Here is a 16382-nt window from a genome sequence, read left to right as displayed (position 1 = left end):
ACGGTCCCCAATAGAGTTTAATCAACTTCAGCAGGTGTGTGTGCTTAACTGTGAGCAGCACAGGTAACATCTGTAGCACATGTGTCTTATTTAACTGTGTCAGTTCTTGTTCCACTGAACAGTTTTGCTTTCCTTGAAACGGTGTTACAGGAATGACCTGCGGTGACACTTGTGGTTTTTGAAGCACATGGGCAGGTGCTGCATAACTTCACCTGCGCACATCAGGAGTGACACACAGGTCTCCACCTTGTTTGGTAGCGACGTCCTTGTGCTTTTTCTTTTGATGATGTTTATATGAGTAATCAATTTGATTAAATTTAACCTGGCGCCTGACGATGAGCCGTCCTGTGTTGAGCCTCACTTCTTCTAGACGTGACCTATCTGTATAGAAAACAGTTAGCCGACTGACTGGTGTGCGACTGGAACGCATTTCTGAACTCGCTTGAACTTAACATGCACGGTTCAAGAGAAGTTGCGTCTTTTAAGTGCGCGTACCCCGTAATTACCATATTTCCTACAGTCCTTGAACCTGCTATTTGACGCATGGGAAGTGGGTGTGTGCCTGTGTGCAGCCTGATTGCAGTCTTCTGTAGGTCGGAGCGTTCATAAATCTCCGCTCAGCCAATGGGGAGGCCCGTCTTAATCCCGGCTCGGTAAAACCTCGGCGCGACTGTAATCTGGAAAGAGAGTGAGCGCAGACGCAGAGAGGGGCAGAGAGGAGCCAGGAGTTTATAACCGGACTTGAACGATATTAAACCCGACTTTACTTTAACTTCTTTGCACGTTGGAGATTTTTAAGATTCGTCCCAGAAGAGGGGACAGACAGACGTCTAGACTCGACCCACGCTCCTTCTCAGACGGGGATCCGCTGCTCGCTCTCCACCCGAACCTCTCTCTGGACGTCCCGCGGAGTCCGGTCGTCATGTCCTCCGGTGATGCCTCGGAGCAGAGTCGGCGGCTCAGCGTGCTGTCTTGGGATCAGGTACAGCGCTTGGACTCCATCCTGGGGGAGAGCGTCCCGATCCACGGCCGCGGCAACTTTCCCACGCTGTCCGTGCAGCCCCGGCAGATAGTCCAGGTGAGCGCATACAGATGTGTACTGACCCAACAACTGGTTCACAGCGAGGCGTCCGGGAGCCCAGGTGACTGCGGAGACGGAGTGAGGGAAGTGGACGAAGACAAAAACGCCTCCACTCGGTTTTGATGACAAACGAGTATAAAACCTGTGTCAAACCTGTATGAAAAAATATGCTACTTTAACTAGTTTGAGTCAAATCGGCATCAAGCGGCTACAGCGTCGACACATTTTTCATTTAGCGAGATTAATTTATGTTAATAACAGTGGCGACTTCACAAAAATTATAAATAATATTTTTTTTATTTGTGATCAGGTTGAAGGTGTGTGTGTGTGTGTGTGTGTGTGTGATCTTTCTACTACTCATATCTTATAATAATAAGCATAGTACATTTCATTGTTGCATTTCAACAGTTGCGTTTACTTCTGATCATACACGTTGTCAGCCCACATTTTAACATATTAATGTAGATGTCAGATTTAAAGAAAACCAGTGGATGGTGCGTACATTTACCTGACGCTCTGACAGTGCAGGTGAAAGTGCATGTTGTGTGACATTTGCCACAAAGGTGAGGTTTTGACAGAGCTGATTGCACCTTAATAAAAGCCGTTTGATCAGCGTGGAGATGACCTGACACCATGACTGCACTTATCCACTAGCTCACCTTGGCTCCATAGTGCCATAGTGAGATAATAGAGATGAGGAAGAAAACATACATAAATAATCAACCTGGTGTTAATTTCTCCAGGCGTCAAATAAGTGACTTTGCCTTTAATTCAGGATCATATCAATAAAGAGATCCGTATTTTTCCCTTCATACGACCCTGTGGGGAAGGAGGCCCCTTCCATCCCTCCATCTGCACCTCTGAGGCCTTTTCTTCATTATGCAACAGACTTGACACCAGAATGTTTCTTTCCATGTGCCAGAGTGGAGTTTAAGGAGCGTCTAAAGCAGTGTTTGGAAAAGCCCTGTTTTTAATATTGTAATTTGTGTAGCCTGGAAACTATTAGCTTGATCAAGACCTCCTTAACCTCCTTATTCCAGTCGATCTTGAATTATGTGTTCAAAAACAAAACCCAAATAATCTTCTGTGCTTCTGAGTCAACTTCCATCAAATGATGACAAATGAGCTGTAGGTTTTCTTTGTTGTAGCACAATTATTAAAAATGAGACGTTCTCCAAACTCAGAGCACTTTGTGACACTTGATGCCACGTTAAATTAAGATCGATTTGGAGATTTTGCCCTGTGTCAACAGGGAATGGCAGCATTATTTCATAAATAAACAAAAGCTGACACGTTCCCTGACGTGGAGCATGCAAAGCAGGCTTCAAGCGTCTGCAAGTTGATTTTCATACCATATGGAGTGGAGTGGAAAGCCACGAGCGGCTGGTTGGAAGGAAACACATTCACATATACAAACCGCCGTGAGACCTGCTGTGGAAAGTAGCGCGGGGCTTGTTGCTTTAATGTGACTGATAGAAATAATGACAGACCCCGCTCTGTCGTCTCCGTCTCGGGCGACGGGACCTGGGGTTAACGCTCCCACAGAGCCACAGGGGCCCCGCTGACTGGGGGCCACATTGCAATAACACGTGTTCGCGGTCTGGTTGCGGGCGCGTCACGTGCGCCGACGCCTTTGTTTCACCCTGCGGCCACGGTGAGCGGCCCCAGACCCCGTGGCGGGTTTCCACCCTGCCGCCAGCGCGGCCGCTGGCTCCGTGAACGCAGCAAAGGCTGTGTCACCGCGTGAGCGGGTTCACGTGTGGGGGCGGGAGCACCGGAGGCCGCCGTGTTTTTCTTGGCCACCGAGGGCGCCGGCCGTCTCGTGTTCCGGGGGCCATGCGGGCGGGTCACGTTAAAACCGAATTGCGTCGCTCTTATCGACGGCTCACTTTCACCGCGGCACCCTGCTTTCCTGGAGGCTGGGTTTGAAGCATAGAACGCGAGGAGTGGATTAGTGTGTGTAATAACGCTGGGCTCGTGGGTCAGGCTTGACAGCATATCGCTGTGGTAAGTGAAGCCTCCTGGTTGCCTGACTCCTCTGTGGCCCTTGCCAGGTTGTAAACTAACTCCTCAGTGTGCTATTGTGGAGACTGTGCAGAGGAGGGAACTCTCATCTTTGGCCTTTGAGCAGTTATTTTGATGTATCTTTAGCTTTGCATTTAGGTTTTTAGTGTTTTGCTCATCACTGTTCACCATCACTCCCTGGAGGCTGGACGGCACCCAGGAGCTGCGGGTTTTCATTACCTTTGGTTAAAGTTCAATCTTCTGGGACATTGATATTAAAATTAGAGCAGCATATTGATGCAGTATGATGTGATACAGTGGAATTTACCACTGGTTTCAGGGGTAGATGGGAAATATAGTCGCTGTATATTATTACATCACAAGATAGTATCCAGATGTCACTAGAAACAGAAGGATGACTATTTTGCCTGTCACAAGTCTTATGGTTCATGTTCAGCCCAACTCAACTAAATGATCCTCTAATGGGCATCTTGGATAGAATCCTATTGAAATGATTGATGAACGGATCCAACACTATATTAGTCACTTTGAGGAGGAACAGTAGTCCATGTTGCTCTGCAGGTGAAATGACCACCCGCACATAGGAAGTACAAGGAAGCTTTTTGATTTAGAGGAAAACCACCATCATCATCATCATCATCATCATCATCATCATCATCATCATCATCCTCATTCCCTGCCTGCCAAGCTACTGCATGTTCCGTCTGCTCGGGTTGGTTTTGGACTGGACGCGAAGGTCAGGGACTCGTAACCTCTCATTCGCTGTCGCCGTTTCCTTGGCAGACGGAGGGTCTGACTCGCTGCCCAGATCTCTCTCTGGCATCCAGCGGCCTCTGGGCTGGTAAACGGCCGGGCCATTTCAAACTGCTGTCGTAAAAACACATTCAGGCCACAGTTTTAAATGAGAAACTCGGGGAAACGGCGGAGCCCGTTATTCGTCGTGCGAGGCGTTGTCAACACCAGCCGGGTTTATTTGCGGCTCGCTTTTACGAGGCATTCTCTGCTCGGACGTCGACGGAAGTGTCTCCCTTTGCTTGGCTCATCAGGCGCCGGCGCCTCACTTCAGAACCGCTTCATGAGTCCTGACAGTTGAGATCGATGGGGGTGCTTCGCGGTGCGACCTCCGACTGTTGAAATGTGAGGTCAGAGCAAACGCTCCTGCGGGTTTTCCTTTTGCTGGATGTCTCTGCAGTGTCATCCACTTTTCCCTTGTGGTGTTCAGTCACACACACATGTGTTTGCATTGTCTAAATTGAAAGATGAAGCTCATTTATCACCAGAATCTGTAGTTTGGTTTGAATAAGGACACCTTTTTACACATTCATATCTAATTTCTTTAATCTTTGTACAAACTGGCACATTGAAATGAATTCTAAAGAATGTGCAGCATATTCAGCTAACATCGAGCTAAAATTGTTTCAAAAATGTAATTTCCTGGCACATTCCTATAAATCTGAGCTGAAGAGAAATTTGTGCTACTCTGCTTCCACCGTCACGTCACTGGACGGATGCAACAGACAGGACGTGTAAACATCTCAGCTGTCTGCGACTTCTCCCAGGCAACGCAGCAGTGGAAGCATTTTTTTTACCTTGCCGAAGGTTGTTTATACAAACGGGAGGGGTCGTGTGTTCTCAATATGACCACAGCCTGGCAGTTTAAAAGGTCACAGCTGATACGGGTCCGTATTGTGTGGAGAGGACGAGCGCTGACAAGCTTGGATTTGTTGCCTTGCTCCTTCTACACAGTCTGCTAAATCAGCTATTCCACTAATTCATTGAGTGGGCTGCTGTACAGTATGTATAGGGTATAATACCTCACTGCTTCCTGCCCAAGCATGTGTTTTTCCTGTCAGCCTTTTTCTGATAGTCATCGCTTTAGTGATAACAGTCAGTCACGTTTTTCCTCCCGTCTGCGTCTTTCAGGTGGTCAGGGCTCGACTGGAGGAGCACGGAGTAGTGGTCCGTGACGTGAAGCTCAACGGCTCCGCGGCCAGCCACGTGCTGCACCAGGACAACGGCCTCGGCTACAAGGACCTGGACCTGATCTTTGGCCTTGACTTGACCGGCGATAAAACCTTCCGGCTGGTGAAGGACGTGGTGCTGGACTGCCTGGTGGAGTTTCTGCCTGACGGCGTGAGCAGGGAGCGCATCGCGGCCCTCGCCCTCAAGGAGGCGTACGTGCAGAAGCTGGTCAAGGTGTGCAACGACACGGACCGCTGGAGCCTCATCTCGCTGTCCAACAACACCGGCAAGAACGTGGAGCTGAAGTTCGTGGACTCCTTGAGGCGGCAGTTCGAGTTCAGCGTCGACTCCTTCCAGATCTCGCTGGACTCGCTGCTGCTGTTCGACCGCTGCTCGGAGACGGCCATGTCGGAGACCTTCCACCCCACCGTGCAGGGGGAGAGCATGTACGGGGACTTCGAGGAGGCCCTGGGCCACCTCCGCTCCAAGGTCATCGCCACTCGGAGCCCCGAGGAGATCCGGGGCGGCGGGCTGCTCAAGTACTGCCACCTGCTGGTGCGCGGCTTCCGCCCGTCCTCCGAGTCGCAGATGAAGCAGATGCAGCGCTACATGTGCTCGCGCTTCTTCATCGACTTCCCCGACATCGGCGAGCAGCAGCGCAAGCTGGAGGCCTACCTGCAGAACCACTTCGCCGGCATGGAGCACAAGCGCTACGAGTACCTGGTGACGCTGAGGCGGGTGGTGGACGAGAGCACCGTGTGCCTGATGGGCCACGAGCGGCGCCAGACGCTGGCGCTGATCTCGGCGCTGGCGCTGCGCGTGATGGCCGAGCAGAACGCTATCCCCGCCCTGGCCAACATCACCTGCTACTACCAGCCGGCGCCCTACGTCAGGGACGTCAACTTCAGCAACTACTATGTGGCGCAGGTTCAGTCGCCCATGCACACGTGCAGCTCCTATCAGACGTGGCTGCCCTGCAGCTGAGCAGGAGTTGGGCTTTTGGTTCCAACTACATTGACGTGAGCCGAGAATTTATTGACGCCATGTGGCTTTCTGGTTTGAGGCCCAATGTGGACAAGAGGCCATCAATTTGTTTTCCTTTTGCCAAATCTTACAAAAACCATTCCACTAAGTTATATTGATTAACACTGCTGTAAAAAACACTCATTTGAGCCATTATTATTGTTTTTATTATTATTATTATTATTGCTATACCCTTAAATTCTGTTGTTTCATAACCAGTCTTGACATATATGGGTAAATATGAAGGGTTGATATGTGACGGAGGGACGTTGTGAGTTTCGTTTCTTGTCTGACTAGCTCCAGCTTTTTTGCGTCGGGTCTTTCATGAAATGTAAATACGTGGTACAAAACCAGGAAGCTATTCATTTCGTTCTGACTGTGGTTTCAGCTGACCTGACTGGGACAAAGGACCAAAGACATACCTTCTTGTGTAGCATGACCAACAGAGACTCTATGTGATTACAAGTGCCTGATGATGATAAATGTCTTTGTATTAGTAGCTCATGTGTACGTAAGAGTTTTGAATCCAGGTTACTGTACTTTTCTATATCCAGGGTCAGGGTATTTGTTTTTAAACCATTAAAAAATGTCAAAAATATAACGATGTGGTCCTTTGGTTTTTTCTTTACACGTTCTACACCCTCTCCTCTCTCTCTATTTCTGTCTGTCCCTTGAGATCTGTCTTTTGCTGTCTCTCTGGATCATCCAGAACCCTCTCAGTGTGCTTGTTGTCTGCGCTCCGTCAGCCAGACACAAACACTCGCTTGTTCCGACCCGAGACCCCCGCGAGCCCGAGTTTCTGCATTAGCGGTTTTCTTCCACTTGTGCACGAGGGGTTCCCCGGCCTCGTATTGAAACGAGAGCCTGCCGCTGCTGGTCCTGGACGGGTTGATCTCTGAGGCGGCAGCCGAGGATCAGGTGGTAAATGGCACCGCTGGCATTCCAGCCCTTCGCCTCCCGGACGATCGGAACAGTAAAGCATTTCATCCTCCGGCCCCCGTTTATCACTCCAGGACATTTGATCCTAATTAGTTCTGCATGTGGAATTGCTCCTAGAGATTTAGTGTGGCACCGATAGCAAGTAACTGCTTATTGTTTCTTCAGATGCAGAAAGGAAAGAAGTGCAGTGAGTCACTGAAATGACATTGAAATGACTCACTGATTTCTTTAAACAAGTTCATTTTGAAGGCGAGCAGCTGTCGGGGTAATTAAGGGAGCGAGATGTGAATGCAACAAGACGTCCGCCTCGGTGGGTTCACACACGTCTCGAGCAACGGCACCAGAGACGCTGAAGGAAACAAACAGTAGGATGCCACTGGAGAGATCAGCAGGAAGAAACACACATCAGGGTCCCAACTGAAGCACGGCTTGTCTTGTTTTTAACAAGCCAGTGATTCCTGTGCCCAGTGGCCTCTCATCAGAACAGTCAAGCAAAAATCTGCAAGCCGTAAATGTGTTGATGCTTATTTTGCTTAAAGGCTAATGCAAATACACTTGAAAGGTTTGACAGGTTGGATCTCAGATCAGAGCACATCAGACAGACCCAGTGTCCATTAGACTGAACTAAAAGGCCAGGGCAAGAGACGTATTTGATTGGCTTGGATGATGTCCAACGTTTGACGCAACATTGATATAGGTTTTAATTGTATTCACTCCTTGAATCCTAATAGATGTTTGAGTAGATGAACTTTAGCTTCAACCATGCTGCCAGCTGCTTCCTTTGACTGCAGCTGGCGGATGCTTTGCAGAATATTTGCCTTTTGCTACAAAATATTTCAACAACCGTTGTTATGTTGTTGGAAGCTAAAAGAAGTACAAACATTGGCTCTGTGCCAAAAAGGGCTATTTTACCTTATTTTACAGAGCAGCTGAAGACTCTTTTATTTTTTAGTCAAGCACCTGAGATTTAAAGTGGCCACATTTGGTTTTTCCAGGACAAATACCGCAGATAAATGTGACACTGTGCTGAGCTCTGTAGTTCATGCCGTTCCACAGTGCACACACGCTCCCAGCAGCTTGGCCTTCTCACCCCCCGTTCCGTCCCGTCTACGTGGGTGGGCCCCTGTGGCCTCCACTACCACCAGAGAGCGCGGACCTCAAAAGTTCCCGCTATCAGTTTTTTCCCCCCTTTTCCTCAGTGCGTCGTCTGTGACGAGGAATCTATGTGTGATAATCACAGTGCACAAGTTGTTTGGGGAGGTTTGCCTGTCAGTTGATTAGATCATGGGAACGTCTTCTTTAGCGATGATGGATACCACCTGGGGATGATGGGAAGGGTCACGGCGTGAGCACCAAGCCAAGTTTGGTCTCCAGTGTAACAAACTGCTCACTGTTGTCAAGTCTTAGCTGACGATCTGCCCATATCAGCTGCCTGGGGAAATTGTAATGGGAACAACCTTCTTCTCAGATGAGATGCTACGAGTGGATGCATGCTCCTAAACAAATAAGAGCGCAGTGAACTTGCTAGTACAAGGGAGTTATAGGAATATTTACCATGGGAGGTTGGGGTTAGGGAAAATTAAAGAGAAGTCAACCAATCAAAAGACATATTTGTATCAAAGAAAGCGGTGAAGAATCGCTGTCCCAGTTTCAGCCGTCGCCGTCCAAATAAACGTCCATAAAAGCACCACATGTCCAAGAAGTTGCGATTGAGATGCAATCAAAACAAATAAAATTCTTTTATTCAAGAACGACAGAATCACATTGATACTAATTTCGGTCTTTACGGCTGGAGATTGAAGGAAGTGGTGCTGAAGTTCTGCTCGTAAAGCTGTTTTACTGGACCGGGTGGCATCGCTCCATCCATCATCACGTCGTTAGCAAGAAATTCCCAGGCACTCACAGAATTGCTATTCATAGGATGTGTGGATATTCAGAGCAGCGTCACCATGGTGATGTTTATTTGTTGTCTTGAAACGTGAAAGGGGCAGTCTGTGCCATGCGGCGGCCCGTAAAATCTATGCATCAACCTCGGCTTCTAGGGCCACAAAATCAGTTAAAAGCATGTTTATGGGGGTATTTCATAAACAAACAAATTAAAATTTGTGACACTTTATGTGAAATCTCGAGCGTTAAATTGTTACGAAAAGCTTTTTAGCAAATGTACTGCTTTTCGATCACCTGCGCCGATGTTCTCGTGATGATCACGGTTCCACTATGACTAGCCGTTAAATCGTTTAAGTCTGTTCGTTTTGACCTCACGTGACAGAATCGCTTGAGAAAATTGTCAAAGCACGTCATTGCAACATTGTTAACTGTTGTGTGAAGCAGGAAAGCAACAAAAACATGAAACATGACCTTAAGATCTCTATGTGTTTATGTTTTTGTATGTGTTGGTGTGCAGGAATACTACTACTACTAGTAATACTACTACTACTACTACAAAACATTGTGTCAGTGTTAGGATTTTTAATATATTTGGATATATTTGAATATTAGATAGTAAAATGTTTTATATTGAGAAACATTATCACCTCAACCTTAGTGCTGAAAGGCTTTGTCTGGAAAGCTTTATGATGTCCATATTATATACAGTATATTCTGTCTTTTTCAATCAAAAATGTTTAAATACACATTTTGCTTGTTTTAGTTTCAGGCTTGTATTAGTTGCATCACTCAGAAACCAGTGGATGTTCAGACGACGGTAAGAGTGTAGACATTGGTCAAACTCTCTGGGAGAAGCCTACCTGGGCCAATCAGATTCCTAAAACTCCTCCAAATTGGGTTTTCCCGTTCACATAGCATATAACAGTAAGTAGTCTGCATCCAGAATACAAGCAGACTACAACCTGGGTGTTTGACTGACAACCCCTCACACTCACATTTACACCTAGGGCCAATTGGGAGCAATTAGCCAGACTGCATGTCTTTGGTGGGAGGAACCTACAGTAGCTGGAAAATGGATTTAAACCTTGACTCTTCTAGCTGTGGCTGCTGTTTAGTCCCTTTGAATGATACTAGAATACTCTGTCAATTAAAATACATGTGATTCTAATGTCTGAAGTCTGAAGTGATATAAATATCATTCTACAAAACCAATAAAATAAATACATGTTATTTTTGTTTCTCTAATTGCAGGGTTTAACTCAATGAGAAGGAAACGCTCCACAAATTCCCCAAAAAGGTCGTCTCAGTGATGAATCAATCAACAAAGTCATAATTTTCCTACATTTATTTTTCCAAAACAAGCAGAACAAAAACTCTCTGACTGCATGTGAATCCACTGGTCTCACCGCTCATTTGAACGACACAAGAATGAACGTGTAATTTCCAGACAACATCACAGACAGCGAGGGGTTCCTGCTCTGTGTTTTCAGGACAAATAAAGGCCGTGACACAGACCGAGATCTGTTGAGTCACTTCTGGACACAAAATAATCACGTGTGTGTTTTTAGGAGCCAGTCCACGACCGCTGAGGGCGTAAACTACAACCGTGTGACACATTTAAGGGAAACGCCGGCCGAGTGGAAACATCACGTCTGGAGGTGGCGGAGCTTCTGTTCGGAGACGGTTGATTTCAGCTCACAAGGCTTCCACACAGTGGAAGTCAGAGCCCCGTCTGCGAGCAGCATCTGCTCGTAGCGAACACCGGCCTGCTTTCATTTGGTTCAGAGGAAGATGGGGGGGCTTCCTGACAGCCACAGTAAACACTGGCCCCTCTAAAAGGTCACACTGTTTGTCACCCTTGGGCCCCATGCGAGGAGCTCTCCTCTCATAAATATTAATGGCCGCTGTGCCGAACGGGGGCCGCGGACGGTTACGAGGGATTTGGAGGACGGCGGGGAGGCTTGTTCCTTTTAACCCCCCCCACACACACACACACATACACACACACCGTTGGGGAAATAGAGCAGCCAAGCTGGAAAAAGTCTGACCCCCCTGCTCCAGCCATATGGATCTTCTTAGCTCATAGCGAATGCTGCTCTGATCCCTCCCGGAGCTCACGTTGGCTTAAAAAGTGAAATCCACATTAGGAGACACTTACATAATAAAATAAGACACTACAGTGCGTACCTTTGAGGACCACTTTGTAATACTGACATCACCCCCGCTGTCAGCAGATCTGGACGTCTGCTGATGTTAACCGCAACCAAATAATATGCAGCCAGCAGCCAGGATGATCCTGGGGGTTCAATCTAGGCAGGATGGAGAGCGATGGCTGCTTGATTTGGACTCATGTGGATTTTAAGTCAGATTTCCAGGCTTTAATAACTTTCCTGCCTGTGAAAAATGCTCTCCCCGAAACTGTTCAGCTTGTGCTTCAAAGGAGTCTATAAGACTTGGAATGTACAGGTATAAAGTTAAAACCATCTGGTCTGAAAACATTTCATCTTCATATGTCTTCAGGCCTGCAAGCACTTGGAGCTCATCCTCCTCCCGGGTGTGTTTTCCCAGTGTTACCTTCAAGAGTCGCAAAGAGGAGCTACAATTCACCGGCAGTGTTGATATTTCCTTATGAAGGACCACTCAGCAGCCACAGATGGATGAGCAACAGCCTGGACTTTAGTCTGACTGATTTGCTGTATTGTAGGAGGAGGGGAGCGACATTGGGAGGGACAGGCCTGCATCACAGGAGATAGAGATGTCATCTTATCATCTTATCACGTGCAGATGGATCAGTGGATCAAAAGCAGGTGAGATGATCTAGAGATGGGTCCACATCCTTGAGCATCTGCACCCACACAATCACTCACTCAGGTTTGGGTCACGTGACAGAGCCACAGTACCCAAAGCTTGACTAACACATGTAAATCATCTCCGTCGGCCTCACATGCCTGTGTTTGTAAGGCATTTCAATAAGACCTAGACATTTGACTGTGACAGGTGTGTCTTAAGCTCATATAGTAAAACTCTAGCTCAAGTTATGTGTGAATAAAAGGAGACAAGGGAACCAGAAGACAATAGGCCGAGCAAGACGAAACGATCTCAAGGTTCAGTAGCTTTGTGTGGTTTCTGTCACACATCATGGCCTTCATCAGATAGTTGAAAGGTCATATACTGTTTACAGCAGGCAACAACCAGGATGCACAGTATCAATATGAGAAAAGTCCGGTCCCAACTCAAAGCAACAGGAAGTACACAGAGGCAGCACGTACCGGAAGACGGGGCGGCCTGAGGTGTCGTCTTTTATTTCAGGAACTTCACCCTGGCTCAGCTGCTCTGTCACAAAGAATAACAGCAGAGAGACAGTGATGTGCGGTGACGGGTGGGGACACATCTGTGCCATCACCATGGCAACCCAGGAAACTCCAAGCTTTATAGAAAATGAGGAAGTAGCAACATCTGATTTTACAATATTTGATTTTATAATATTATTCTTTAATAATTCATGACCTCATCATCTACATCATAGTTATATTGCTTTTTGTTTCCGACCCAGTCACATGTGCAAAGTGTGGTCTGTACAACGGTGGCCCCTTTCATCTCCAGCCATCCCTGACCCCCCCCCTACCCCCCCTCCTTCACGTCTGACATTCATCCTCTCTTTTTGCCTGTCTCAGATCGGTCAAATATTTGCTCTTCTTGGGCCCCGACTTGTTTATTTTCTGGAGTGTGTTTTTAGCGGAGGCTCAACAGTGCCGTCTCAGACATCCCAGTGTTTGGCTTAGCGGCTGGGGGACGGAGGCTGGGCCGGGCCAGGGCCGGGGCCGGGCCGAGCTGTGGGGCTCTGAGCGCGACGTCGGCCGCTCTCTAGCCTACTACTGTGTGAGCCTCACACACACTGTAGCTGCTCAGTCCTCCAGCGCACACAGCAGAGGATTGTTAGGAGGCCAGTGACTATGCCAGGAATGCTTAGTCTTAGTTCCTCTCTGGGAAAAATGGTATTTTGTCCTCTGTCTCGCTCCCTCTCACCCTCCTCGCCTTTGAAAAGCTCAAGCAGTCTGATGTGAGAGATCACTAGGTGCATTACCCAGCCTGTTTCCTCTTTTCTCCAGATTCCAGCCAGAGGAATCCTAAAGAGAGCCATTGCCTCCCCAACTGGTATTTCCTGATCCAGTCCTGCGTCCCCAATGCCTCATTCACTACTAAAGCAAAGAGAAAACTGAATGCTATGCAGGAATGTGCACTTCAATCACCATTAATATCAACTCAGTTATTACCCATTAAACATCTATTAAAATGTTGCATACTGTATGAAAGCAAATTTCTTTTTTTAATAAAATAACAAATTAGTGTTTAGCGTGTGGTTTAATTAGCCGTTTAGCTGATGATTATATTATATCACGTTTGTTACATATACAAAGCCAGGGTCACCAAGTAGCGGGGACTCCACCTTCCCTGCAGATCTAATTCATGTACTCTTGTTCGTAGCCGTGCGTGACTGTGCGTCTGCCTAACGACGCTTAGAATAGAACACGAGCTGAGGGGTCAGAGAGGATATGAAGCGCGCTCCAAGAGTCATCAAAGGAGGGATTGTCAGCGTGCAGACGCTGAAAAGCGGAAGAGGTGAGGGTGTGTTTATTAAACACTGAATCTTAGTGTAAAAATGAAAAAAGGATTTTTCTTCGTTCCCTTGAGTTTCTTGGTGGAGGATAATCTGCTAATGTCCTCCACTGCTTCAGTGCAGATGCAACAGGAGTGTTCAGTGGATGCAGACCTCAAAGAGACAAAACACAGGAAAACACTGATGTATTCAAACGCATTGGATTAATCTGATTCATCTTTTGGCCAATAAGGTGAAAGACGTCCTTGACAGCATTCTAACAAACGCTCCTTCAGTGCTGCTGTCAGCCTCTTGTGAAATTCTGGGCATGCACATGCCAGAAGAGCTCCCCAGGGTGAAATCCCATCTCTTTCTCCCCACTGAAATGCCGGATAGTGAGAACTTCTTTAGTCACTTCTACTCAATAGTAGAAAAAAAACACACAAAACAGTTTGCAGGACCACCTGTCTGCCTCATCCAGTTACAGTAGCTTGTGACACACTACGCCACATGAACAACAACTTTCCTTCTCTGCCAGTGGATCGGGTTCCACACGGAAAGAACATACTGTATGATTAATGTGAGCCCAGCTCCCCCTTTGTCTGGGTTTAGTTGGTAGGCTCCTGGAAATATACTTCCAGCTCAGGGTCTCACTTGCAGCCATGTCCTTGATTCCTCGAGTTTCCAAATGTATACCTTGTGCTATAGGTGCAACAGGAGGGGGAGAACGAGGAGAAAGAGGAGGAGGAGGAGGCGTCACCTGCATGATTGGAACTCATCTTTAGTGGATATTCAATATGTGCACAGATGTTCTTCCAGTATGCACCCAACAGTCACAACAGGTTTAGGAGACAGACAGTGATAAGCTTCCCAATTTAGATATAGACGGCTAAAGGACCACCTCACGTCTCACACTTCCATTACATAATGTATCATTACAGTAACTTCATCCTCTGTCTTGCACAGTTTTGAAAAAACTTTAAAAGCACAAATGACATAAATGACAGACTGAAGGCGGTGATGAAGAGGTGAAAGGAAACCACACATGATGAAGAGCACAATACAAGATGCAACCAGTGTAAAATCCAGGGTGTTCTCGAAGTACACGATAAAACTGACAGAGGTGCAGAAGATGATGCACAACAACCTGACAAGACGTGATACTGTAAGTGACTTACACAATCTACACACAACACATTGCAGTAAAGGAGGAAAAAAGAAAAAAGCCGACACAAAGAACAAAGCAAAGAGCAATAACCTTCTCCAGACAAATAAGTAAAGATAATCAAGAAAGCACTAAATAGAATGAGCCCGCTAAAATGTGGAAGAACCACATTATCAATATTTCTGAGAAATGACAAGGAGGAAAAAACACACAAACCGGTTGAGTGAGTTGTGACGCGCTCCATGAGACTGTCACACAACTGTTGACGTCAGGAGGCTGAATTCTGCACAACATCCTCCCAGGCTGTCATTCACTCACTGTTCTTCTATTGTACTTTACAGAAACCATTACACCCGTGATTGAGTTCCTGTTGGCGTTTTGTAATTTACACAGCATTCTGTCTTTTTTTTTCTCTTTATACCTTAAAGAGACAGAGACATTATATAAAATACTTGATATACGCACTGTATGTCCTGTACATGTTGCAAATTGACAATAGAGCATCTTGAATCCTGAGATTGCAAAGCTATGGGGAGGGAAAGCAGGGAAAAGGTGCTGACTATGACTGCTCCAAAAATATTCCAAGACTTCATACGGGATCAATATTCATTTTGAATTTAGCAAGTACTTTAGCTTGTCATGAGAAAGAATTAATGTGCAGCAGTGTGGAAGAAATGTGGAACTTAAGATAAAACATGATTAGCTTAGCTTAGCTTAGCTGAGCGCATTCACTAGTAGTTTTTGCAGTAATAAGAAAAAAAATCTCCCTTCCTAAAACTGTTATCATAATATTTACCTTTCTGTTCATTTCTATTACCATGACCAACACCACGGTGTATTAGAAAAGACTATGTGATAGAGCCTGTTTGTAAAAACAACCCAAAACACCTGAACTTACAGGAGCTTATCACATCAACACACACATACCTCCCCCAGCCTTTGGCACAAAATATTCTAAATACACTAACAATGAAAAGAACTAAGTTTAGGCATCAACACCCTACATTTACAGCATATGGTCACAGAGCAAAGACAAGACTCTGTGTTCTTAGTGGGGAGACTTCCCACTGTGAAGGAAAGTGCAAAGCATTCGCTCAGAAACGCTGTCATTGTTGTCAGAAGTGATATTTAGCAAAGTCAGATGAGACGTTCACGTGCCAGTTGAGGGAAGGAGGAGAACATTCTTTTATGCGTTTGGCTCCAAAGAAGCACAGATTGTCTCATGAGCTGAATTTATTAACTCTTTAAAGACAAGAGCAACATGTGAGCAACATTTATTTTGGCTTAGCACTTAAATTAGTCTTAAGCTCATAAACGTCTCAGGAATGTGAAAGTTAGAAATGAGGTACTATTTTCTTAGGACAATTACTGACACAAATGCTAACTCTTGACTGTTTGATACTGTATCAATAAGGGGTTTTTAAAAGAACCTACACACACACATATACACACACACACACACACACACATACACACACACACACACACACACACACACACACACACACACACACACACACACACACACACATATATATATATACAGTACAGTATATAGTCACTTAAAGGTTAGGCACCATCACTTGAAGGTGACTAACCTTCAAGTGATGGTTGCTGAAATATAAAACATTATAACATAATAAACTATCATACATGATTATAGAACAATCAGTTTTCTCTTCATTTTTTTACCATTTCTAACT

At 46.2% G+C, this 16382-nt stretch overlaps 2 protein-coding genes across 2 annotated transcripts in view; both read left to right on the top strand.

Annotated features, from left to right (window-relative positions):
• stmn1a (stathmin 1a) overlaps positions 1-16382 on the top strand; it is a 268537-nt gene that overhangs the window by 82523 nt on the left and 169632 nt on the right. The gene's annotated exons all lie outside the window — the stretch shown is intronic.
• tent5bb (terminal nucleotidyltransferase 5Bb) lies at positions 609-6692 on the top strand. Its single transcript, XM_029167642.3, has 2 exons — positions 609-1078; positions 5030-6692. Exons 1-2 carry the CDS (start codon positions 923-925, stop codon positions 6050-6052), a joined length of 1179 nt encoding a protein of 392 aa, XP_029023475.1. The 5' UTR covers positions 609-922; the 3' UTR covers positions 6053-6692.

Source organism: Betta splendens, chromosome 11 (genome assembly GCF_900634795.4).
Source record: "Betta splendens chromosome 11, fBetSpl5.4, whole genome shotgun sequence".
Taxonomy (NCBI): Eukaryota; Metazoa; Chordata; class Actinopteri; order Anabantiformes; family Osphronemidae; genus Betta; species Betta splendens.
This window is presented reverse-complemented; position numbering and strand designations above follow the sequence as displayed.